Source organism: Xyrauchen texanus, chromosome 26 (genome assembly GCF_025860055.1).
Source record: "Xyrauchen texanus isolate HMW12.3.18 chromosome 26, RBS_HiC_50CHRs, whole genome shotgun sequence".
NCBI lineage: Eukaryota > Metazoa > Chordata > Actinopteri > Cypriniformes > Catostomidae > Xyrauchen > Xyrauchen texanus.
The window spans coordinates 14,476,026-14,501,209 of NC_068301.1; the positions used below are offsets into that span (position 1 = coordinate 14,476,026).

The 25,184-nt window shown below is 36.8% G+C and overlaps 1 protein-coding gene across 1 annotated transcript in view; it reads left to right on the forward strand.

Annotated features, from left to right (window-relative positions):
- Positions 1 to 11,629: 11,629 nt before the first annotated feature.
- The window catches only part of LOC127619828 (exostosin-1b), a 116,715-nt gene continuing 103,160 nt past the window's right edge, over positions 11,630 to 25,184 (forward strand). The window contains exon 1 of the mRNA XM_052092839.1: positions 11,630 to 13,462. Coding sequence (XP_051948799.1) covers positions 12,519 to 13,462 — 944 coding nt within the window. The 5' untranslated portion in view covers positions 11,630 to 12,518. The remainder of the gene's footprint in view (positions 13,463 to 25,184) is intronic.

Genomic DNA, 25,184 nt, shown 5'->3' on the forward strand with positions numbered 1-25,184 from the left:
TCACTGAAAAACGTATAAAACACATTGCGATCGGTACACATGAGAATGTTTGATTCATTAAAGCATTACAAACAATATAAACTTCAATAACCTTACCGAAAAACATATCCAACTTCGCCAAACAGTAAAAAAAACTGAGTGTCACTCCGCTGCTGTCCTGACATTTATACCATGACTACACTGACTGAACAGCTATCGTATTTGCTTTTCGCAACACAGCCGGATCTTCTTTCTTAGCTTACAGATAGGATGTAAATACGCAAGGACGAATGACATATACCTGCGAATTTGCACCAAATCCGACCCGACGGCTCATATAAAAATAGTTATTGAAGGTTTACTGCAGTGATTCAGGGAACAACAAGGACATGGTTTGAACATGGATTTTTTATGTACTCACTCATTTTGGTAATTGTAACCAAAAATATCTTACATAATGCAGCTTTAAGCAGAATGACTATTCACTATTCACTTTCATTGTATGAAAAAAAAAAAAAGATGCAATGAAAGTGAATGGTGACTGAGACTGACATACCTGACTAACATCACTTATTGTGTTCAACGGAAGATAGAAAGTCATATGGGTTAGGAACAACATAAGATTAAGACAGAATTTGCATTTTTGGGTGAACGCACACACTTACACGATTGTTTTTCCAATCATGGTGGGGACTTTCCATTGATATCTATTTTTTTAAAGGAATATTCCGGGTTCAGTACAAGTTAAGCTCAATCGACAGCATTTGTGGTATAATATTGATTACCTCAAAAAATATTTTCAACTTGTCCCTTGTTTATGTAAAAAAAAAGCAAAAATCGCTGTTACAGTGAGGCACTTATAATGGACATAAATGAGGTCAGTTCATAAACACTAAAATACACACTTTCAGAAGTTGTAAACAATATGCATGCTAACTTGATAGATAGAGTGATAAAATAGCTTACTAACCTTTTCTGTGAAGAGTTGTATACAATTTTACAACTTTGTTGCCATGACGACTTAACGCTGCAAACCATAAAACACCAAAATGAACAAAACAATAATGATTTAAACAACTTTACAGCTCAAATAATACATGAGTTTTAATAGAAGAATCAATGTGTGCTTTTATAAAATGACAAGCTTCACATTTCTGCTTTTAAACCCTCCAAATATTGGCCCTATTCACTTCCATTGTAAGTGACTTACTGTAACACAGATTATTGCTTTTTTTTTTTTTTTTTAAGAAAAGGAGGGACGGTAATCAACAATATGCAACAAATAAAATGGCAGATTGAGCTTGACTTATATTGAACCCAAATGCTCCTTTAGTGTCTTTTCTTTCCCCCAACCCTACTCTTACCCCTAAACCTAACATTTTTAATTTGTACATTTTCATACATTCTTTAATATGTTTATTAAGCCACTGTCTGTAGTCCAGCTGCTGTAAACAATTAACTTCAAATTATGTTTTAGTTATGTTGTGATGCTATCATATTGAGTATATAAATGCTGTTACATCAGTGACACTCTGTGTGATGCTTGCTTGTCTGATATTATTGCAATGGACTATTTACAGCACAGCAGGTTATTCGAAAGAAGAGCCTCCAGTCACACCAATCAAACTCTCTCTTTCTCTCCAAACACAGCAGTTGTTTAAACCAGGTGGCATCTGAGAGTAAATCGCAGTCATAATCTCTCTCTGCCCAAATGAAATAACAGCGATAGGTAAGATGTGATGTGAATAATTTAGCCAATATGTGAAGGGGAAAATGAAGGAAAACATAAGCAAACTTGAATTGATTTTTTCATCCGACCGATACTCAAACTGATGATGTTTCGCCTGGCTGACTTAAAAAAATTGATTGTTTTGACTGTTGGTGCTCAAGTTAAAGCTGAAGGGTATAATTTCTACACTACTTCTGTCACCAAAAGGAATTGACTGTTTACAAACAGATTTTTCCGAACACTCCTCCATCTGCCATTGGATGGACCAACAGATTGTCCCGCCCCAAACTTATACATTTGGTTGAGATAATGTTGCTGTGTGAGGCTGGTTGGAATGCTCAATCAAACAAACCAATGTTCAACCCAGTCTCATGAAAATGTGTACATATTTTACAAGTTGGCTATTTCGTATGATTCCGTATGGGTTTGTTCGTATAAATTTGTACGATTTCATCACGTGCAAATGCCCAGATGTCTAATGTGGATGTAAGCACGAGTTGCGTGCACGAGGCCTTAAGGACATGCTTATTAATATTATGCTCTTACACAAACCCCTTATCTAAACCCAACCGATCAGCAGAGTGTGTAAACATGATAAGACGCTGTTGTGTGTGACAGAAGCAAGTAATTGTCACTTATTAGATGGAAACGATGTCCAGCGACGTCACTGGCTGTAGTGAAAGTCGTACGAATTCATACAAGTGCAGTCGTACGATATCATACGAGTTAGCCAAATTTGTGTTTACACTTTTTTGGGAAATCAACCTAAAAATTGTTTGTTTATATTTGTTGTTGCATATTAAGCTGGAATAGGAGAAATTATTTAAACACTGGAAAAACTATGCACCTGATAAGCAAGTTTAATGCAAAGGTAAGGGTAAGGCTGGAGTGGTGTTCTGTGTTTGGAGGGGTGGTGTTAGGATAACACAGAGTGCTGTGTCTGGGTTTGCCCTCCACAGTTCCTGCTGTTTGTGTTCACAGGCGACATGATCAAGCATACATAATTAACCCACACTGTCATGTCTCATGAGTTGTCTTAGAAGTCCACATTAGTCATCTTGGCCTATTTCTATGTGTGCTTCATATTCTTTCTCAATCACAGGGCACGTCATCCATGGCATATTTGTGTTTTGTCGACTGAAAGAGCCAGTGTTTAGTTTTGTTTAGATCTAGTAAAATTATATGACTTTGCCAAGCCCTGGAAAAATAAACATTATAGTTTATTTAGTGGACATAGTGGACACCAGGCCATGTTATCACATGGGGAAGATGTCACAAAGGCATCAGTAACAATGAGTAACGATAAGATTTGGAGTGAAAAGTCCAATTGTGCAAATGTTTTTTTTTTTTTCTAGTAGCGTTTATGTATGTTGGTTATAAAAAAAAACTGTAGAAGAATACCTCAGCTCTGTAGGTTCATACAATGCAAGTGAATGGTGACCAGAACTATGAAGCTCCAAAAATCACATACACTACCGGTCAAAAGTTTTGAAACACATGACTGAAATGTTTCTCATGATCATAAAAATCTTTTGATCTGAAGGCATATGCTTAAATGTTTGAAATTAATTTTGTAGACAAAAATATATTATTGTGCCACCATATTAATTTATTTCATTACTAAACTAAAAAAAAAGGTTTTTGAAATTGATGACTTGGACCGAATAATAAAGATAAGCAGCCAATAAGTGCCCAACATAGTCTGGAACTCCTTCAATACTGTTTAAAAAGCATCCCAGGGTGATTCCTCAAGAACTTGGTTGAGAAAATGTCAAGAGTACATTTCTGCAAATTCTAGGCAAAGGGTGACTACTTTGAAGATGCTAAAATATAATGCAGTTTTGATTTATTTTGGATTTTGTTTAGTCACAACATAATTCTCACAGTTCCATTTATGTTATTACATAGTTTTGATGAATTTACTATTATTCTAAAATGTGAAAAAATAAATAAAAAATAAATAAAGAATGAGTAAGTGTTTCAAAACTTTTGACCGGTAGTGTAGATCCACATAAAAGTAATCCATATGACTCCAGTGGTTAAATCTATGTCTTCAGATGTGATCTGATAGGTGTGGGTGAGAAACATGTCAATATTTTAGTTAATTTTTACTATATATTTTCTGAAGACATGGATTTAACCACTGGAGTCTTATGGATTACATTTATGTTGCCTTTATGTAATTTTTTGAGTTTAAACATTTTGGCACCCATTCACTTGCATTGTATGGACCTACAGAGCTGAGATATTCTTCTACAAATCTGGGATAGCATGAGGAAGAGTAAATGATGAGAGAATTTTCCATTTTCATTTTTGGGTGATCTATTCCTTAAAGGCAAGTGTCAGCTATATAAACAAGATAACATTTTACTGAAAGTTTTAGGACAAAGCTATTTTTTTTTAATCAAGACTTTGTGGTGTGTGGCTCTGCAGAAACTGACTTTTGAAAATAAACCTACCCTGAGAAATATTCACTGGAGTAAAAGTGTGACAACTAGCCCCTGTCTCCTTTAATAGTTTATAACAGAATAGCTGGACTATTGTAATATTGGTTATTTCACTCAGCACACAATGGAGGACATTTATAACTGTTTAATTAACAATAAAAGTTTAAGTGTCTAATTTTTTGCCTATAGCAGCACCAAACAGAAATGCAAAAATGAATGACTCTTTTCAAACAAGTTTCCTGTACATTCCCATTGTCTTCTATTGGCTGACAAATGGTTAGTCACATCCCAAACTCAAGCTTTTGGCTGAGCCATTATTGCTCATGTTAGGCTGGTCAGGATGCTCAAACAAACAGAGTAATGTTTAGAGCCAAAGCGTTTACAATTTTTTTTTTTAAATCAACCCACAAATGGCTTATAAAAAAATATTCACATTTAAGTTAAACACATTTAGCAAATTAAAACGATTGCCCTTCAGTCATAACATTTGTGGCAAACAAATTTAAGCTGTACCAAAACTCAATTTGTGGCTTTATTGTGTTCTGTATCCATCCCAAACCTCTGACGCACTCCATGATGGAAAATTTAATTACATTCCCAATGTGTCTTTCTTCATCTCTATTTTGAACTGCATGAACTAAACTCTAAGTAATCTAAATAATACCTAATATAAACTGTTCTCACATATTTATGCTGGCAGGATGAGGAAGGATAAACATCTTTGTTTGTGTGTACATGTGTGCATGTGCGTAAAGTGAATTTTTGTATCTGTTGTTAGGGACACAGAAAGATCTGAGGATCCCTCGCTAACAAAGGTATCCATCCAGATAACTTTTCCTGTTTTAAGCTGGGAACCCTGATGATTGGGAACGTAAACAAAAGGAAGATCAAAGTGGTGAGGAAAGCCTGCTCTGATCTCAGCCTGAGGAGGTAATGCATTAACATTCTCACTGCAGGTCATCAAAGAGAATAGAAGTGTGTATGTGTGTAAAAGCACAGTGTGCAAAAATCATTCAAATTATGTATTCCTAGCTGCCCCTGTGATTTTGAGTAGATGACAACATGGACATTACCATATTTTTTTCAGCTTTATGATTTTAGTTTAAAAATTGATTTGAATGTAGATAAGTGTATATTTTAGGTGCTGTAACTGGCCACTTTTTCTTTTATGTTTTTTATATTTTTAGTCACCATTCATGTATGTTTTATGTTGTTGTTTTTTGCAGTATCCTTAAATGGTCCTGCAGTGTAACAAATACATTTTTATGTTTTATGAAGTGTTCTGTGTAGTCTCAATTAATATAAAGTCAAAATAACTGCATTTATAATAATGTAAGAATTAGGATTTTGTTCTAATGAAGTGTGCTTCAGAATAAAGATTCTTTCTCTTTTTCCAGATTAATATGCTGATATGGTGCAGAAATTACTTTTTAACCTTTGTGTTGTGTTCGTTTGTGCTAAGATCTTTTGTGTTCCTGGTCAAAAATGACCGTCCCATTAAGTTATAATAAATGTGTTAATGTTAATAAATCTCTCATATTGCATTTATTATCCCAAGATATTGCATTATATCTTTTTGTCAACTTATTTTTTAGTAATTATGATGGTTTTGTACTTACAGTGCATCCGGAAAGTATTTACAGTGCTTCACTTTTTCCACATTTTGTTATGTTACGGCCTTATTCCAAAATGGATAAAATTAATTATTTTCCACAAAATTCTACAAACAATACCCCATAATGACAACGTGAAAGAAGTTTGTTTGAAATCTTTGCAAATTTATTAAAAATAACAAACGATAAAATCACATTACAAAGCTGTAACATAACAAAATGTGGAAAAAGTGAAGCACTGTGAATACTTTCCGGATGCACTGTATATCGTTGGAAAGATATCAAATAGTTAAACGCAGCCGCAGGTCATGCATTTAAAGTCTAGGTCTTCAGTGTGATTTATGCCATTAAGAAAACACAGTTTCACAATGAATAAGAACCTGTATGCATCATACATTACGTGGCAGTCAACTAGTTATACCAATTGACATTTGAATTGTCCCCGACATTCGTAAGATGATGTTTAGGGAAATAAAAAAGGCAACGCTCCCGTTAGCTTAGCAGGGGTTTGACTCTCATTAGCGATGTCTCCTAGCAACCGAACTGATAAACAATGCTGCAGCGCTACCATTTGTGCTTCAGGTGTACGATTATCAAAAGAGATTATAAAGTTTTATACACCTGTTTCTGCAGGCGTTTGTTAAACAAGCTTTAATATCATGTAAAGTGGAAACAAACTAATGTATCAATATTACTTAATAAAGTGAATGTTTATCACTTTGTATATCTCCCGGAGTTGAGAATTTCTGCACGAGCCTACAAGCTGTAATTCTGATTTCAAGATGCATTCCATTGCACTTTTCCAAAAAGGAAGTTGTTGGAAGAAATCACGGGTCGTGATTACGCACACCCAGCCCCTAATCAGGCTAATCGAGTCTCAGAGAGGAATAAAGGCCAACTGGAAGCTGCAGCTGTCTGACACCTGTGTGTGTATATCTGTTTGTCTTTTGGGTTAAGTTTCTTATAAAAATTGTCAAGCCAGTTCTCGCCTCCTTTCCCTGTAACCCCTTTACAATTACGTACATCACTTAAAACGTGATTGCGTCACTCAAGGCCAGCTAAGGCCTCGACTGGCACATATCCTAAAGATCACATAGAACCAAGAACAAATTAATCAATCTGATTGGCTGATGAATCTGACAATCTGACTTTATTTGCTCATTAATTTGCACTGTTGAGGGATTCTGTAGAAATTCTGATGGCCTGATAGTACGGAGCTCAAACTCACGTGCTGCTTCGGATAACGAGCTCGGCTTCGGGCATGCGATTTGTGAAATAGTTGTCACGCTTTGCTTGTAAGCATCAATGCATAAACTCTGACTGGATAAACTTTTAGTTTTTCTCTATTTGTTTGTAGATTAATTAAGAGTGGAAAGCGGTTAAAAATACATAGACAAAAAGGTGATTGAGAATGAAAGGATGATGTTAGAGAAGGCTTTGCTGGACCTGAGAAATCGCCACTGGTTAAAAGCAATGAGCAAATATGTTTCACTCAGAGACCAAACTGCAGTGAGTATTAGTGTATGAAATTCCCACTGACATACATAAATATAATAAAAATCCTCGCTATACTTTTCTGCATGTCTCAGCGCCATTTTGTGGTCCATTCTGCATAACGCGGCGGTTCATTTTAGCTTATCGCAGCATATTCAGAACGTTTTGCGGGCGACCCACCGGCCAGCTCGGTTCTCCCAATGACTAGTCTGCCCCTGATCGGCCCCAAAGTGCATCGGGCCACCGGAAAATGTTCAGCCCTGGACATATCATAACTTACAGCAGACTATCCCGATTCAAACAAGCCCAAACACAACATAATATGATAAGTAGATCTTGAAATACTCCTTAAAGAGTGTACATGGAAAGACGATGCACAAAAAACACTCAACACACATTTTGTGTGTGTGTGTGTTATCCATATTCTTATCCATTAACTTCTTAATTTTAGACCGGGAACACCACAGGTGAAACCGTGTGAAATAAAGCCAGTAGAAGTTTATGAAAATTATCTAAAAATATATGTCTTTGTTCAGATGCCCTGTGTGAACAACCTCATAGAACTGTATTCCAACTGGATGAAATAATCTAAAATTGTCAGAAAAAAAAGCTATTCTGTCAGTTTTGACCAGAACAAAAATGTATACGGGTAAAAAAAGTAAAGCATGTCTTACTGCAGGAAACTGCTGTGAATTGATTGAAATGTCATGCCACCTACTCATTTTTTGTACTGTATATGATGAGTGAAAACATATTAATACTTCTTATATTCTTAAACTATGGTGGTTAAATAATAGCATTCATTCATTTTAAGGCCCATTTGAAAATAGAAGTTTCGATTTCTTTCTCTTTCTTTTAATCATCTGGCTTGGTTGAAAATCATGCCAACTGTAAAAAATCTTCTGGAGGAATTTAGCAAAAAAAAACTCTCACTGCACCACTGCAATCTATGCCAATTCTCCAGTCCAAATCTGTACAGAGCAAATTGCCATGGAATACAAATTAAGTGGTTCAGAAGTCAAGAACTTGGCTTTTTTTTAATGAGGACAAAAACTATCAACACATCTTACCTGTTCTGCTTCATTTACTGCCTTGCTCTCCCTACAACCACTTGAATTATTTTATATCTTATGATTTTCTCTCTCTTTTCCCTCTTGGGCTTGGTTACTGCTGCTCTCCCCTCCTACATCTTCCAACTTTTAAACCCTTCACCTTGCCAAGAGCAAACTCCGTTCCAGTACAGAAAGGTCATTTTAAATAAATAAAGAAACTAGGAGGTATCTAGCCATCCCACACTTGCACACATGCTTTAAGATGCTGTGTGCCAGTTTTGTATTTTTTTTTCTTCTTTTAAGGATTAATTTGCCTGAAGGGCTCCAGGAAGAGTTAAACAAGACGAGCGGGACTTCAAACTCCACACACCTACTCAATGGCCATGTCTGTGTTAGTCATGGAGTGCTGCTTGATTCTTTCAGTGTTGTCAGCTCCCCAGCACTCTTGCTCTTTTGCTGTGGGGAGAAAACAGGATGTTAACATATTAGCATTCTCTGGAAGCATAGCCAAGGCATTTCAGCTAAACAGCTGTGCATGTTTGGTTTTGGTGAGATAAAAAATAAATACATAAAAATACAATAGAGTGTACAAGCATAAACAATATGAAGGACATCAACAGTACACAGCCATGGGACAGGAAACCAAAGCATGTAGACTCCTGCTGCTTTTTCCAAGCTATTTGTTGTACCTTTTATGAGACATTTAGGTTTGGCGTACCAGAGACCCCAGAGACCTAATTTCAATAATCCAGTAAACAACAAACTTTTCCAACAAAGTATGTACTCTTTTAGAAAGGTGCTTCGCATCCATAATAGTAACGTTGCTTCTGACACATGCAAAACACACTGTAGAGAAATACAACAAAACAAATTAAACTAAAGGGCTTTTAGGATCTTTTATACCTGGGGTCTCTAAGACACCAACCATAAGTAATACTAGATTTTATTGAAATGTTTAATTTTTTATGGAGGATGATTTAAGCATATTATAAAATTAAACTTTTTCTCATAATCAGTTCTAGTAAAAGCCATGACGTATCCACCTGATAGTTCAACGTTAAGGATGTTTTTGAGCTAGCAAAATGACCTCTTAAAACTCCAAAAAAAAAAACACAGGATGAAGTTAATATTATATAATTAACATTTATTCATTTGGCAGACATTTTTATCACTTTTACGTACTTTTGTGGTATTCATTATATCAGTGTGTGCATTCCCTTAGGAATCAAACTGCACTGTTAACACCAAGCTCTGAGAAAGATACAGGAACAGTAATATAATATTTTAGTTATCATATTTAAGTTGTATGAGTACTAAAAATATTTCTGTAAAAAAGCTTAAAAATTGTAAATATTTTAAAAAAAAAAAATGGTTGTGGTTGTTTGGAAGTAAAAAAAAAAAAAAAAGCTTCTGGAAAAACATTCTCATCTTTGCTCTGAAACAGTAGACAAAGAAACATTTCCCAACACAAACTGAGTAATTTATAGCCATTGGTTATTAATCAGTTAGTACAGTTAATATTGACTTAATTTAAATGTATTTGGATTTCCCTTCCACGTTGTTTATATCCCTATTTATTACGTGTTCCTATTGTAGTCTTACAACATTCACCTGTGTAGTGTCTCCATATCACAGCGCTCAACCCTGCCCAGAATACTGAGGGAATGCAACGTGTTACATCACCCCAAGCAGCTTTATCAGATCCTGGAACAGTGGAAGGTAGAGGACTCTGAAAGGGTATTTTGTCTTTCCCAGGGCTCAGAACACTCTGAACTCACGGCTTACCCCATCCAGACGTGGGTATTTGTTTACAGAGGCCCAAATTTGGGGCTTTTTATCACAAGCTGGAAGAGGCTTTGGGAAGAGGATGTGCTATAGAGCTGGGCTTCTTATCTATGGCTAGATACAAAAGCAAATCCCTTGGGTAATCCAGCTCTCCTTTTTCAATTATTGGCTAAATAAATAAGCATATAAATAAATCCTCACAAGAAATAGCAATAGCCACAAAAAAGTGGCTCAGTATCAATTTATCACTAATAATTATTTATCATGACTAAGTCATTACAAAAGGGCTTTATCACAGTCAATAAATCAAAGAAGAATAAGTCAAGAAGGAAAAGTGTAAAAGAGTATTTGGGAATCAGGGGACCAGACTGCCATTTGACAACAAAAGCTCTGTACAAATATCAGCTGAAAAGATAGGAGTATACCTTTACCTTTGTGTACCATATCATTAACACCAGGGGGTGGGGCTTCCATGCTTCCATGGCTATTTTCATTAAGAGTTAAAACGTAATCAAATAATGACAACGGGGCTAAAGGCACCCTGGGGTAAAAGGCACTTTTGATTTAATTTTCTCCCAAAACACAAAAACAGCAACAAAACTACCACAGTACTTTCCTAAACACCTGTTTGTCACTCCACAATGTTAAATATTCTTGATTCATGAGATTACTGCGTGCAATGTCTAAAGTTTGTTTTTAAGGTAATTTGATATCATATTTAAGATTTGTTTAATGTTGCAAATTTATGTAGCTAATGAGAATACTTGAAATTATCACATTTATTTTCTGACAAAATACTTTTTATAATTTTCAGTTTGGTTCAAGGCGATACGTTTTTTAATAACTGTCCAATAAGTGAAAGAATAGTATTTAGAAGAAAAAGCTCCCCTGTTGCAGGGGCTAACGGCCCTTATAAAACACATAGTTTTTTTTTAAGAGGTGCAAAAAGACTAGTTATGAAAAATATTCAAAGTGCGTTCACATTGACTGATCCAATAATATCTCCACTGGTTTTTTGTTGTTGATGTTGTTTTAATTGTTTTATTTTTAAGAATTTTAATCAAAACAACCTTTTGTTGTTATTTCTTTTCACACAAATGATGTTGCTCCATCAATATTCAATAAAAATACATATACATTTTCAATCTTGATAGACTTTTTGACCAGAACAAAAACCATGTTTTCCTTAAGAAGTGCAGCACCTTTTCAAATGTGTCAACGAAATCTTGTCAAATAAATGCTTCACCAGGTTGTCTAATAATATAAATATTTGAAAGTGGATAGAAACAGAAACAGTGACTTTGGAAGAACAAATCCTGACATATGGCAAAATAATTCAGTGAAAGTAATATATATATTATGTGCAAGAGTTTAGAAATCCATCCGCGATACTTTACCCTGGGAATGAATGGGTGCCGTAGAAGCCCCGCCCTATCCGGTTTCCTTGTCCAATGAAAACGCACGATGCATCATGATGGGACGTCACGCATACTGGCGTCGTGTCGGGATTGGAATGTAACAGAGTAACAATCGGAACAACTGAGCAATAGGTGATTCGGGTCGCGGATCAAGCAACTCAGTTAATTTTATTTGTTAAGCAAAAATCCTGTGAAACTCTCCTACCGTTTTCACGGTATTTACTTAAAGAGAAACCTCCCTCTCCAGACCCGGTGTTCCGATGAAAAGGAAATCTACTTATTGTGTGTGTGAAGGTCCACGGAGAGCACAGGAATAAGAGAAATGCAGGGATTTGTGAGGTTACCGTCGTTCCGGTGAACTGCCCCGTTTCCATACACTTTATATTATTGTTTTGGAGCTAAATGGAGTTATACTGCGAGCAGTGGGATTTTGCTTAGTCTGGACGTTTGGTTTGTAAACCTCACAAAATTCGGAGAGAAACCTCAGTCGTTGTGTTATTAACCACTTTAAAGCTTTCAGTGGGACCTACATCTGTTCTCCGAAGGCAAACTCTATATGAGTCAGTGCCGCAACTCTCGGCGAGTCGGACCGGACGACGACGCGTTTTTCTAGCGCGTGTCCTGTAAACAAACGTTGCAGTTTTATTATTTCACCGGGAGCGAACTAAATCGATATGTAAGCATACCTGACTGTGTTTACCTGACAGGCGTCTGACTTCACGTGTACTGTTACTGTAACAGCTACACTGTGACATGTTGAAACTAGACAGACGAGGGAGAGCGAGAAAACCGATGTAAAATCGCCCACATGCGCTGGATCTATATCTTGCTGTTAGGTGATCGGAATCTGAAGAAGAATAAGGAAGACGTGAGTTGTAAATCCTCGCAGGCTGAAAGATGGCGGAGCAGTACTATAGCAGGAGGAGGTGGTGGTGGTGAGGGACAAACTTCCAAGCGCTCGAGATTTATTTGCAAACACCGCGATCTGGCCTTCAGGACACATGCAGGCCAAAAAACGATATCTGATCTCGCTCGTCACTGGCGCGTTTCTAGTTGTGCTCTTTTACTTTGGAGGTCCGGCGGCCACGGGGTCCAGGAGCCGGCATGACCGGAGCCGCAATGGATATAATCGTCCCGACCAGCCGTGGCCACATTTCTCGGATCCCTTACAACACTTTAGCCCGTGGGATCATTCCGACACGGAGGAATATAACGTTCACATATCGCCCAGGCAAAAAAGAGACGTGAACTGGGGCGTTTACAAGGGCAAGAAGTGTCGCATGCAATCGTGTTTTGATTTCTCCCTGTGTCAAAGAAACGGATTCAAAGTGTACGTGTACCCCCAGCAGAAGGGAGAGAAAATCTCAGAAAGTTATCAGAACATTTTATCCACCATCGAGGGCTCTAGGTTTTACACATCAGACCCTGGCCAAGCGTGTCTGTTCGTCCTGAGCTTGGACACACTGGACCGAGACCAGTTATCTCCACAATATGTGCACAATCTCAAAACCAAGGTGCAGAGCTTGCCTCTGTGGAACAATGGTAGGAATCACCTCATATTTAATTTGTATTCAGGCACATGGCCCGATTACACGGAAGACTTGGGCTTGGACATCGGTCAGGCCATGCTGGCCAAAGCGAGCATCGGCACGGAGAACTTCAGACCCAACTTTGACGTGTCCATCCCCCTGTTCTCCAAGGAGCATCCAAGGACCGGCGGGGAGAGGGGGTACTTGAAATATAACATCATTCCACCTTTCAGAAAATATATGCTAGTGTTTAAGGGGAAGCGCTATCTGACCGGCATCGGTTCGGACACGAGGAATGCCTTATATCATGTTCATAACGCGGAGGATGTAGTTCTCCTCACAACCTGCAAACATGGAAAGGACTGGCAGAAACACAAGGACGCGCGCTGTGACACGGACAACGCAGAGTATGACAAGTGAGTTCTGCTTTTGTTGGGCGAAATGCCCAGAAATTGTAACCATATTTTTCCATACGCAAAATAAATTATTGCAATGCAACTGAGGAAACTTGTCATAAAAATAAACTTCAAATGACAAGAATATTTTGAAAGCTGCTTACACTGTATGAGAAGATACACATGTTCATATATAATGGTTTTACAGTAGAAAACGATGGTGTTTTTTGGAAACTTCGTTTACCTAGGTACACTTTTTATTGCTTTAGAGAGTCATTGCCATGGTAGACGCAACGTCAGGTACATTAGTGAGCTGGACTCTCTCTATCTCTCTCTTTTTTTTTTTTTTTTTTTTTTTTTTACATCCCATTTCAATCACTTATTCAAATCGGTTAAATCCCCAGCAAAGGGAATTTCACCCTGGTCTCAGATGATATAGCAACTCCATCTCGATATGTTTGGACACGTTTCATGTGCTTGAAGTATAGCACCTATCTCAACAGAGAAAGGGAGCACATAACCTTGTCTTTGTGGATAATTAGAAAGCTGACCCTGTCCAAATAAACCATAATTGCAATCTTTTTTTGTCATGAAATGTTAACACATTCATAAGTAGATCAGTCACACGCTAGTATTTAGTCTTCCATTCTACAAATGAGATTTCTGATTAACCAGAGGCAAGTTAATGAATATCTAACTGCCAGATCTTACTTCCCTGATGTGTTAGGTCTCCTAAATGAAAACCGATGGCAAAGTCAAACAACTTGAATCACAATCCGATAGAATTCACAGGTGAATTCACTGTACATTGGGAGAGTAATTCTCTGGTGGAAATTACTTGAAAACTGCCCGAGTGCTCATTAATGGGATTTCAGACTCAGCATCTAGAGGAAGTCGGCGCTCTTCCTCTCGCTGTAACCCACTCCCTGTTAGTCATGGCATGAATGTCGGTTGGTGTGTAGATATTTTTGGCACCATATTTCTCCCTCCCATGATGCTGCTGAGGTGCTTCTCAGCAGGATATTGTGCTGTTAATTGGGGAGTAAAAGAGTGTGTGTGTGTGTGTGTGTGTTAGGCAGAACAGCATGTTTGGAACAAGAGCGAGCTGAGCCATGCAAAAAAGCCTCAACTGGCAAGGGTGTGCAATTTGTTTGGTTAGAAAAAAAATTATGTTGGTTGGTTAAAGGAATATTTCACCCCAATATGTACTCACACTCATGTAATTCCAAACCTGTAGCACGTTCTTCCATGGAATGGAAAAGGAGTTAGAAGAAAGTCCATGATGCTCTTTTAAATAATGAAAGTGATTGGTGACCACGGCTGTCAACCAAGGTTTTTAGTGCATAGTGACTTCAGTTTAATTCTGATCCTCAAACAAAACTATTATATGGATACTGGTAACTTTAAATGAATTACATTTATTTTGCTTTTATGGTGTTTTTTTGTCCTTTTGGCAGCTTGATAGCCCCTGATCCCCATCAACTTTCATTTAATGAAAAAGAGAAGCATGATGCTTCTTATACAAATGGATTTGAGCTTTCATGGACTTACCTTTTTAGACTGGATGATTTTCCAGTTTTTAAAATGACTTGAATCTAAATGGCTTCAGGCACTGGTGGTCCGACAGTGAGCTTGCCAGATTTGTAGCTGAGACTTGGCCCTGCGAATGAAAGTCCTCCATGCCACAGTTTAGAATTTACCAAGCTGCAATAACTCGCCAGTGCCAAGCATTATTAAAGAATAGATTCATTCAGTACTGTGTCACAAAGCACAGCGCTGGTCACTACCCCAGCTGAATGAGTAGAGGAAATCCAATCTGCAACAATGTGATTTGTGGAAGTTGTCACATTGATCTGATACAGATGAAGGAAATTATTTCAAATCCCTCTACCGTAAAGGATATTTGTCTTAAAACTCTTTAACAAAATCGTCATTCCTGGAAAATTAATCACTGCACAGATACGGAAAGTTAATATTTGCAATGTTAAAAAAAAAATTCAGAGGTTACTGTAATCAGTGTATATGTATTTCTTTCCACTTTAATACCAAACTAGATATTCCAGATCTTATTAACTGTGTCCCTAAGGGTGATGTAGGCTACTCAGCAGGGCATTAAATAACACTGCAAGGACCAGAATTTAATAATTAATCTCGTTCCCATTTTCACAGCCCCTTTTTCCAACAACACAAAGTTTAAAATGAATTAAATACATTAATTGTGTTTTCTAAGGCTGCCTATAACTAACACTTATTTTTTCAATCGATGAAGGTATAGATAATTTTTTCAGTTAATCTAACGATTATGTTTTTGATAAATCAATTAATCCTTTGTTTAACTTGCTAATAAATAATAACTGTAACTTCTGCCATTAATCTTTCAACATATTATTCAAACATTTTCTCAAAAAATACTTTACAAATAATATGTTCTCAACATAAACAAATAAAGTGCCAAGAATGAAGTCATCTATCAGTAATTCAAATGCTCATGAGTCCAACATATATTCAGCCCAACATGAATAGTGCAAAAAAAAAGATGATTTTAGGGCATCGTTCACTCAGCATAGAGTGGCAACCTTTTTATGGAAATTTTTTTTTGCACACAGCTTTACCTCTTCCTGACACACAAAATCAAATTAGTGGCATAATTTTTTTTTATATGAAATCTATGAATGAACTTTTACCTAATGATACTATTCATCACAAAAGATAAGATTTATGCAGTTAAGGCCTAATTAGGAAAGGTGTTGTTTACTATATTCTGCCATTAGTTACCGTGAATAGTGTTGAGAATGATTTACTTCAATGGCTAGTGCCAATTACAATCAGAAATGCACTTGATTATTTATTTGCAAAATGTTGCTTACCCTGACTTGGAGCGTAACGTTAATGTAAATCTACATTGTTTAGTTTCATAGGTATTAAATGGTTAGAAATTACTCTATGAGTGCAATCACTTTAAAATTATTTTTTAAAGGTCTCCTTTATCCAGTTTTCATGAATGCCTCAAGTCAAGGAAATATTTTGATCAAAAGGAGTGGGAGGCATGTATAGTGTCAGGGTTGTCTTTTGAACATTTATGGTTGTTTTATTATTATTTCTTATTGGTAGATTTCTCTTGCTATGCTTTTATTTAGGCTATGCATAAGTAGGGGGCAATTTACAGTAATATTTGCCTTGGAAGTAACTGGAGCGAATGCAGCAGTTTAATTTGTTTTATATTCAACACTCTTATCATCTGTACGATTGCTCTACCCCACCTGTTTTTTGTTTCTGTTGTCACATTAATAAATCATGGATTTTCATGATCTCACCTCACTCAGATGAAGTGGTGGCCTGTGCTTGTGAGGAAAAAAATGCTAATGTGAGATAATTAGCCAGAATTGAGTTCTACTTAATTACTGTTATTTGATTATATATTTCTGTGCATAATGTACTTGAGCTAAGGCAGCCTTTACCGGATCATAGCATGAATAATTTTAATTGCATGTTAAAGGGAGGAGGTAATTTCTGTATGTTTATCTTTGTGTTTACTTAACCCTTTGAACATTTTGTCTATAATTTAATGACATTTGTTAATCAAAAAATGTAATCTGTGTTTGAAAGTCGAGCCCTAGATATTGTCCCTGGTTTCTTATGCATTCTGTGTGGGTGGCCTCCACCCCCTTCTTATCCATCCCTGTCTGAGAGTACAGTCCCCCTACTTATTGACCCACTTTCAACATTCCCTCCAGCCCCCCCAAAAAAGAAAAATAATAAAGACCACCAGACTGCTTCTGAAACCAGACTAATCTCACAGTGAACTCGGAAACAGTAGATTTACTTTTATTTGGCTAAAATTCATTCTGTGCTTCCTGAAATACACTGCCCCATGTGGCCAAAGCTGTAAGTGTGGTTTGGTGTATATGCACGTATGATGTGAGCTCCATTTTGGGGGTGAAATGTCAACAGAGGGTGGCATATGCAAGTTGTGAAGCGAGTTGTTTTCAGCTGTCCCCAACACTAAACCTAACCATCAGTGGAGTAAAAATGAAACCTCTGAATGGCATTCATCACGGATTATGCAAACAAGGTTATTTCCTGGTTTCAACACTAACACCTAGGTCTCCCAAGCTACCAAAGTGACATGCTTCCGGTCGCGCCACAAGGGCTGGTAAAAATGTCTTATGGGAGATGGCTCTTGTGAGTTGGCATTATCCTGCTAGAACTCTCGCAAGCAACATGGCCGACGGGAGCAAACATGTTGTCGGAGACAACAGCATTGCTATACCATGGACTCACTCAGCCTGAACTGGTGGTCTTCAGTCAATACTTTGTACTAAAACTATAACAGATTGACAAATCTGAATCTGAATCTAACCTTTCATGCTAAAACATTGGATACTATGAGATTAACTTCTGCTTGTTAAAAGCAGGTCCAAACCAAAAAATGGAGAAAACAAGAGGCAAAAAGTGATTATTTTTTATCCAGATACTGTCAATATTTTCTTAAAGTCTTTGAATTAATTAGCCGGATGTAGAGTAGGAAAAGCATCTTTCATTCCTTCATGGTTTCCCCACCAAGAGTGGCAAGTGGCCAATCACGTGCTCTGAAAGGAATTTGCATAGCAGCGAAATTATTGGTTCATGGTCGAGTGGAACTTCTGGGAAGTTATGTCTTTTTCAGGTACATATGTCTCACTTTCTAAATGGATCTGAAGTGCTTTGAAAGAATGGTGGGCCTCCTGACTGACTCTGTATTTCATAGGGAGAGAGAGAGAGAGAGATTACAGTAATATTTCTCAATAGTATAAATCTTTCCCATACAACTCAAGTTCATAGGGACAAGGGGCAGTAAAACTTAAAAAGAGACATACTCACATAATTGTGTGCTATATTCCAAGTCTTCGATTTTTGTGATTTTTAACAAACCAAATTATGATTATTCACTGATAATATTTACCTTCCATGTAGCTCAAATAAAAAATGGTGATAATGATGCTTGCAATTACATCAAGCGGCATTGGTTGTCAAGTGTCTCGTAACCAAATGTTATGCCGTCAAAGCTGTGTCATATTTGATGATAGAGCCGTAAAAACAACTGCATATTGGTTTGGAATGACAGGAGGACAGTAAATTATGACATAAGTTTAATTTTCTGGGGTAAAAAAAGAAGAGCGTGTTAACAAGACTGACCATTTCACATACATGGATGCTTTTACGAATTTTTGTCTTGAGACATTTGTCTGGTAGTGTGGCAACTGATATAGTGAATTTAGCTGGGATATGCTGAAGTGCTAGATGGTGGGCGCTGAGGATTCTGGTCTCCCCCGTGACCATTAGCCATAAGTATTAGCCATGGCCTTTTAATCCAGCTCTCAGAGGAGAAAGTCTTCTGCTACTGCTGTGGGTTTTACCTTTTGCAGATCAGCCTCACAGCTAGGGCTGAAGTGCTTAGTCGACGTTATCACCAAAAATGTTCATTGTCGAATAGTAGTTTGATGTAATTTAACGTAACATGAGATCTTGTGAATCTCTAATGATGACGCATGAGAGCAGCACTGCAGCTTGCGCCTGACTGAGGAGAGGATGAATTATACAGCTCACAGTCCAGATATGCACTAAACTTGCCAAATAGCTTCAGGTGATGTAGATCGCAAAGTATGAGGGAATTATAATGCAAAAATATAAAATAAGTAAATACAGAACCACTCTCGTTGTGGAATAAGTGGAGCTGGAGCTGCCATTCAGCTGAAGCAAAACTTGCATGTCGAGCATCTTTAAAGGAAACACCCTGGTGTTACATCTTTAATGCAGTTATATTTAATGCGTTATAGCTTTACTAAAGTTCAGATAATAAGGAAGCAGGTCATGTAAATAACTACAAACTCCAAAACTGGCATTTCTCTGTGCGGTCAGTGCCTCTTCTATGATTTGAGGGAAGTGTCCCTAGGGGGAGAGAATGAAACTGCACCCGGCTGATACACACTCTGTCACGGGGATGCTCGTCCTTTGAGCGCACATTTGCTACAGCTAAATTGTAATGCGATGGCGCTTGACATATTGTATCATTATATAGTATATGTGTCACTGTGCATTTCTTATCGTGAAGAAAATTGTCAATATGCAGCTTTATTAATAAGAGAGAGGTTTTTTTTGTGAGTTAAAGATGGATTGAAGTGAGCAAAAAGGTGGTAGAGGTAGTCTTCGCCCCATTATACACGAAAATATGTTTTTACTTGTTTTTGTTTTGGCTTCTTTTCCAGTATAAAAATCTAAAACTCCTTTAAAACAATGTACATTTACTTAAGCAGCTATACTGCACAATATATATATATATATATATATATATATATATATATATATATATATATATATATATATATATTTTTTTATCTGACTATTTTGAATATAACATTAAAAATACTAATTATAATTATATATAAAATACTATTTAGATATAATTTAGACTTGCTTTTAGAGAATAGATCTTGAATATAAGTCTTATATTCTTATGTTGCTTCTCAAGTAAATGTATTTTTCCCTTTAATTCAGTGAATGTCATTTAGAGGTATTTTAAAAATATATTTTTGTCCTCTTTATTGTTAGTAAGAATGTTTAATACATCCTTTTAAGTCGGGGCACAAGCTGAATAGTCGGTTAAGAGCTAATGATTAATCATTGCAATAATCGCCTGAATAGTTGAATAATCCTTCTAATAATTGTTAGATTAGTCGATTATCAAAATAATCATTAGTTGCAGCCCTACTCGCAGCCTAACACAGCAGTTTGCATACTAATTAAGCGCTAAAAGAAGCAGTACACCCAATGTTAATTCCAAACATACTAGATATAGCATCACTTTAACTTCAAGTGTTTTTGCACAATGATTGCTTGCTGTACTTTAAAGTGGATAATAGTCAGCGTGGTAAAACCGTCTCAAATAGAAAATGTTAAAGGGATAGTTATAATCCTATATGACTTTCTTTTTCTTAACACAAATTGAGAAATTGTGAAAGAAAATTGGGACCACTGCCTCCAGTTTCAAAAGTATAACTCAGAAGTCTCATAAATTATTCCTTGAGACTCATTGTTATGAAAGTATATGATTAGGTTTGGTGTGAAACAATCCGAAATCGAATGTATGATGTAGTAAAAATATTTTGTCCCGTTGCTTGTCGCAGATGCTTAGGACTAAAAACTCTGATTAACATAGAAAGATAACTTTTAGTGCATGTAATTTGGCGTGTAAGTAAGACACAGTGTGACTTTAGCTACCTTCAGCCCCATTTCTCTGTTAGACTCTTCAGACAGTTGGGCGGTCAAACTTTTCAGTTTGTAAGTTCTGCTCTCTGGTTTGTATGCAGCTATGTTGTGTTTTCAATTTTTTTTGTGATTTAAATTTTTTATTGATTTACACAGAAAACACGAAAAACAAAACGTATACATGGAATCAACATTTAACATTTAATCCCAACCCGACCCCCAACAAACAATCCTGTGGTCACACACAAAACTCTGAACCTTCATCCAAAACCCCTGGATCTCAACATACCACTAAAAAAAAATGGACCGTGTCTCCATCCTCTGATTGGCATCACCAGCATGTGGGTGTCTTTAAGACCAAGCCTATACAATCTAGAGGGGGTCCAATAGAATCAATGTATAATCTTGAATTGCATAAGGTGCACCCTTGCATCTCTAGATGCAGACTTGGCTTTTTTTTTTAAATCCTAGCCCAAACTCTATTCTCCAATACCAAGTTTAAATCTTTCTCCCATAATGTCTTGAGAGAACTTGAAGGTCCCTTCCCCCAGACTCTGAATTAGCAGGGAGTAAAATACTGATGCTTCATGACCTTTTCAGAAAGCAGTAATCACCACTCTCGCCACTTTAGGGGAATGCATGTTACTCCCAAAAATAGTACATGGCAGGTGATGCAGCTGTAAATACCTAAAAAAAACAGAGATCTAGGAATCCTATGTTGAACCAAATCTTCAAAAGATCTCAACACTTCACTCTCATATAGCAGGGTTTCAGCGGGTCTTAAAAAGGTCTTAAAATGTCTTAATTCACCTTCTGCAAAATAAGGCCTTAAAAAGGCCTTAAATCAGAGAAACAAGTCTTTAATTCAAAAGGTCATGGCATTAAATGTTGTATGAGGGATTTTCTCATTGTGTTTAAGTAGGGTGACCAGATGTCCTGTTTTGAAGAGGTGTGTCCCAACAATTCTCTAAACGTTGTAATTATGTCCTGGTTTCAGCTGGTAGGCTCACTGATTCGAAGCATTGCACGTTGATTTGACGAAACTTTCATTTTAGTCTTTCTGCAAATCTGCTGAAATGTATCTGGATACCATGGCAATGACGTCATTTACTTGGCGCACACTCTTTGTCATCCTGTCATTCAGCACAAGTAGAAATGCACCAATAAAAATAAAAATTTGGTTTTCAACAACGAGCTGAAAAAAGCTGATCTATTTCTTCATGCAGCACGTGAATATGTAAGCGAGTATTTTCTGTAATGTTAATTTCCCACGAGCACTGAGGTAAATCAGACAAGGTCACATTTAAGACAGCTACACTGCACTTTTTACATAGTGCTTGTACTATGTTTAGATGTGGGGGATTTATTTAGAAATTTTGGTTACAATGTTGTGAATTTTTGTGAAGTCATTTCATAATTACACATGCAGTATGACATCATATGGATAAGCTACATGGAATTTGTACATTTAAAAAAAGCTGAAAATGTGGTTAACTAAATATAAAATATTAATTTTTACAAACAAAAAAGCCTATACAGTTAAGTGCAGAAGTTTGCATAACCCTTTTGTTTTTGTAAGTTTCCACACCCCTTTTAGATTGTATACAAGTATATAGCCTACAAGAAAAGAATAAAAAATGGCATTCCAAATAAAAAAAAATCAGACCACAAAAGTGTATTCTTTTGGCTGTAAATACATTCATGCTGAATAAAGTTTTCTAGCCGATTTGAGCACTGTATGGACTCTCAAAGAAATTACATGAGAGCTGATATTAATGCATTATGATTTGTGGTAAATAAGGTTTGTTTATTCTCTGGAGCAACTACAAGTCTCTTTTGTGAAAGTATGATTTGCCTTATTGACGCAGATGTAGATGAAAGCATGAGAAGCCTGTGATTCAGTCCCATTATCCCAATGAGGTGTATGATTGTGTAAATGAGAGTGAGACCTCAAGTGAGTGTTTTTGCACTGCTTTGACTGTCTTCTCAGAATGACTCTGTTGCTTCTGTGATCACACCTTATACCTGATGAATTGGGCTCATCAGAGTGGCCACAGACAGTACGGCCCACATTTGCCCAGGGCCATTATAGAGCCCACCCACTCCAAGGAGGTGGTGTTTTTTTTACAGCTTCAGGGCAATTCACAAAGCCTTGTTTTCTTTTATTAGAGTTGTAGTATGGACTCTCCCAATCACTCGATCACACTTAGCTTGGCCCTGTTGGCTCGTTGAAACAAAGCGCTCACTATTTGCTCGTTCCATTACTGTGAGAAGTTAAAACAAACATCTTTCATTGATGGTCAGGCTCAGTTCTCAGGAATTTGAAGGGGGTGCTTAAATAAAGCTGTACGTCTTCGAAGAATTTGTGTCATGTATGTGAGACTACTGGTAGACTGCATAGGACAGTAGGGGGGCTGCTATAGAAAGAGTATTTTGTTTAAGTGCTAGCTTATCTAATGGCCCAAGCCGTTTTATGGTTTGATTTGACTACCTCTCCAGTGCATTGGCTCTCTTGCCCCCAGTCGCTGAGGGGCTCCTTTGTGTGAAAGTTTGTTCAGCGATTCTTTCGCAGCCTATGCCTTGTTGACACCGAGGCCCCTTCTCATCCCCCCACAGGAACCCCCCGAGCCCCCTTCCTCTGCCAAATGCTAAGAAACAACTTTCCCCTCCCCCTCCAGACTTTCCATGTTTTTCCCTCAGAACTCCAATCCACAGTGAAACAAGCCTGAATTCTGCCATAGCTTTTGAATTCTGGAATGCATCAAATAAAGGCCACACAAAGACACTGGTGACTTTTGTTTGTGGGATTCCATGACACTTCATGAGCTGAGCTGTTGCGGTTGAGAAAAAAAAGAAGGGGGTACTGATGGCATTTGGCCAAACTGAGAATTTAGCTTAATGTAAAAGATCTCCACTTTTCTGGATTGACTTTTAGTGCTTACGAAGGAAAGCATTAGGCTATTTGTTTCAAAAACATTTCTACAGATAAAACACATGCTAAACCTGTTAATCTTGTATTACTTGTTAATCTTGAGTTTACTTGTTTTTAGTGGTGCTAGCCAGGGATGGGTATTATATTATGACATTCAAATGTGATATAGAATGAAAATCCGAATCGAATCGAGACTTGTGAATGGGAATTGAATCAGGAAATCTGTGTCAATACACAGCCCTAATAGTGACATTTTTGGTAGATAAAGATGGTATCGAATCGGTAATCAGATTCTGTTTCATGATTGTGATACTTTGCTTTGCTGTATTTGCAATGTAAATAATGGCTTTTTCTCAGTGTGCGTTCTTTTATGTTCTTACGTTCTCGTGGACTCGCTCCATGTCATCATCCACTGCCGAAGTTCGATTCCAATCCTCAAGTACTGAGAACACATTACCTAGATGTGTCCTTGAATTCAAGGATGCATCGGATTGTCACTTGTGGGCAAGAATTCGATGGCTGACTAAGGACATTTATCATTTTACTTGGTGTTTTCCACAAGAGTTTCCCGCTGTAAGCTCGCAAAAGTCTGACCGCTTTTGAGAGTCATTATACTCTGTCAACATGTGTTTTGTTTTTTTTTGGGCATAATTTTAATACAGTAATAAACATGGAGAAAACAAGTGTTTACAGGCTTTATTCTTTTAATGTGTCACGTGTAAAGCCTCATTGGTGTTACACTGGTGTTACAATATTAATGCTGTCACTGGTGTAGGGTTGCTCCGATACCAAAAGTTTGGCTTCAGTACGATGCCAGCACTGGTACCTCGGTATATTAAATTGATACTATAATCAACAAATAAAAAGCCTCAGCTTTTTGTGAAATTACACAGAAAATTACTTGATTAAAAGAACTTAGTAAGATTTTATTAATACAAATATGGGTTTTCCGTAAAAACATTTCTGGATTCCATGTTAAATGTTTAATTAAATGTTATGATCAGTTTGTGTTTTATCAAATTGATACATCCAGTTTTAATCAAATAAAAATATAAAAATTTGTTTTGTTTTTTTACAACAAATTGCAATTTTATTTTTGGTAAAATAAAATGCTGCACAACAGAGCTTCACAGTATTAATGAAAACATTAATGAAAAAAATCTGTTTACCTGTGACACAAGGCTGCTTGTGTTTGTGATATTGCTTACAGATGATGATAATAATAATAATAATAATAATAATAATAATAATACAACCATTTAATACTACATAATATACTTTTTGAATATAATGTTTTACAGTAGCTCCGATTTCATGCATCCATTTGAATATAGCATTCATGTTACTGGGACTTTTATTTTGATAAACATTTGAGTTCTTCCTTTTTTTACAGGTTAGTTATATCAAGCTTCCTATTAATGCTGGATTAATCCATCATGACTCTTGAGCTGAAATCTCCGAGCTGCACCTGAGGAGTTAATTTAAGTTAACAGCCATTAATACTCTAAACACACTGCATGAAATTTAAGCAGCAGCAGAGTTTTGGTGTGTGTGTGTGTGTGTGTG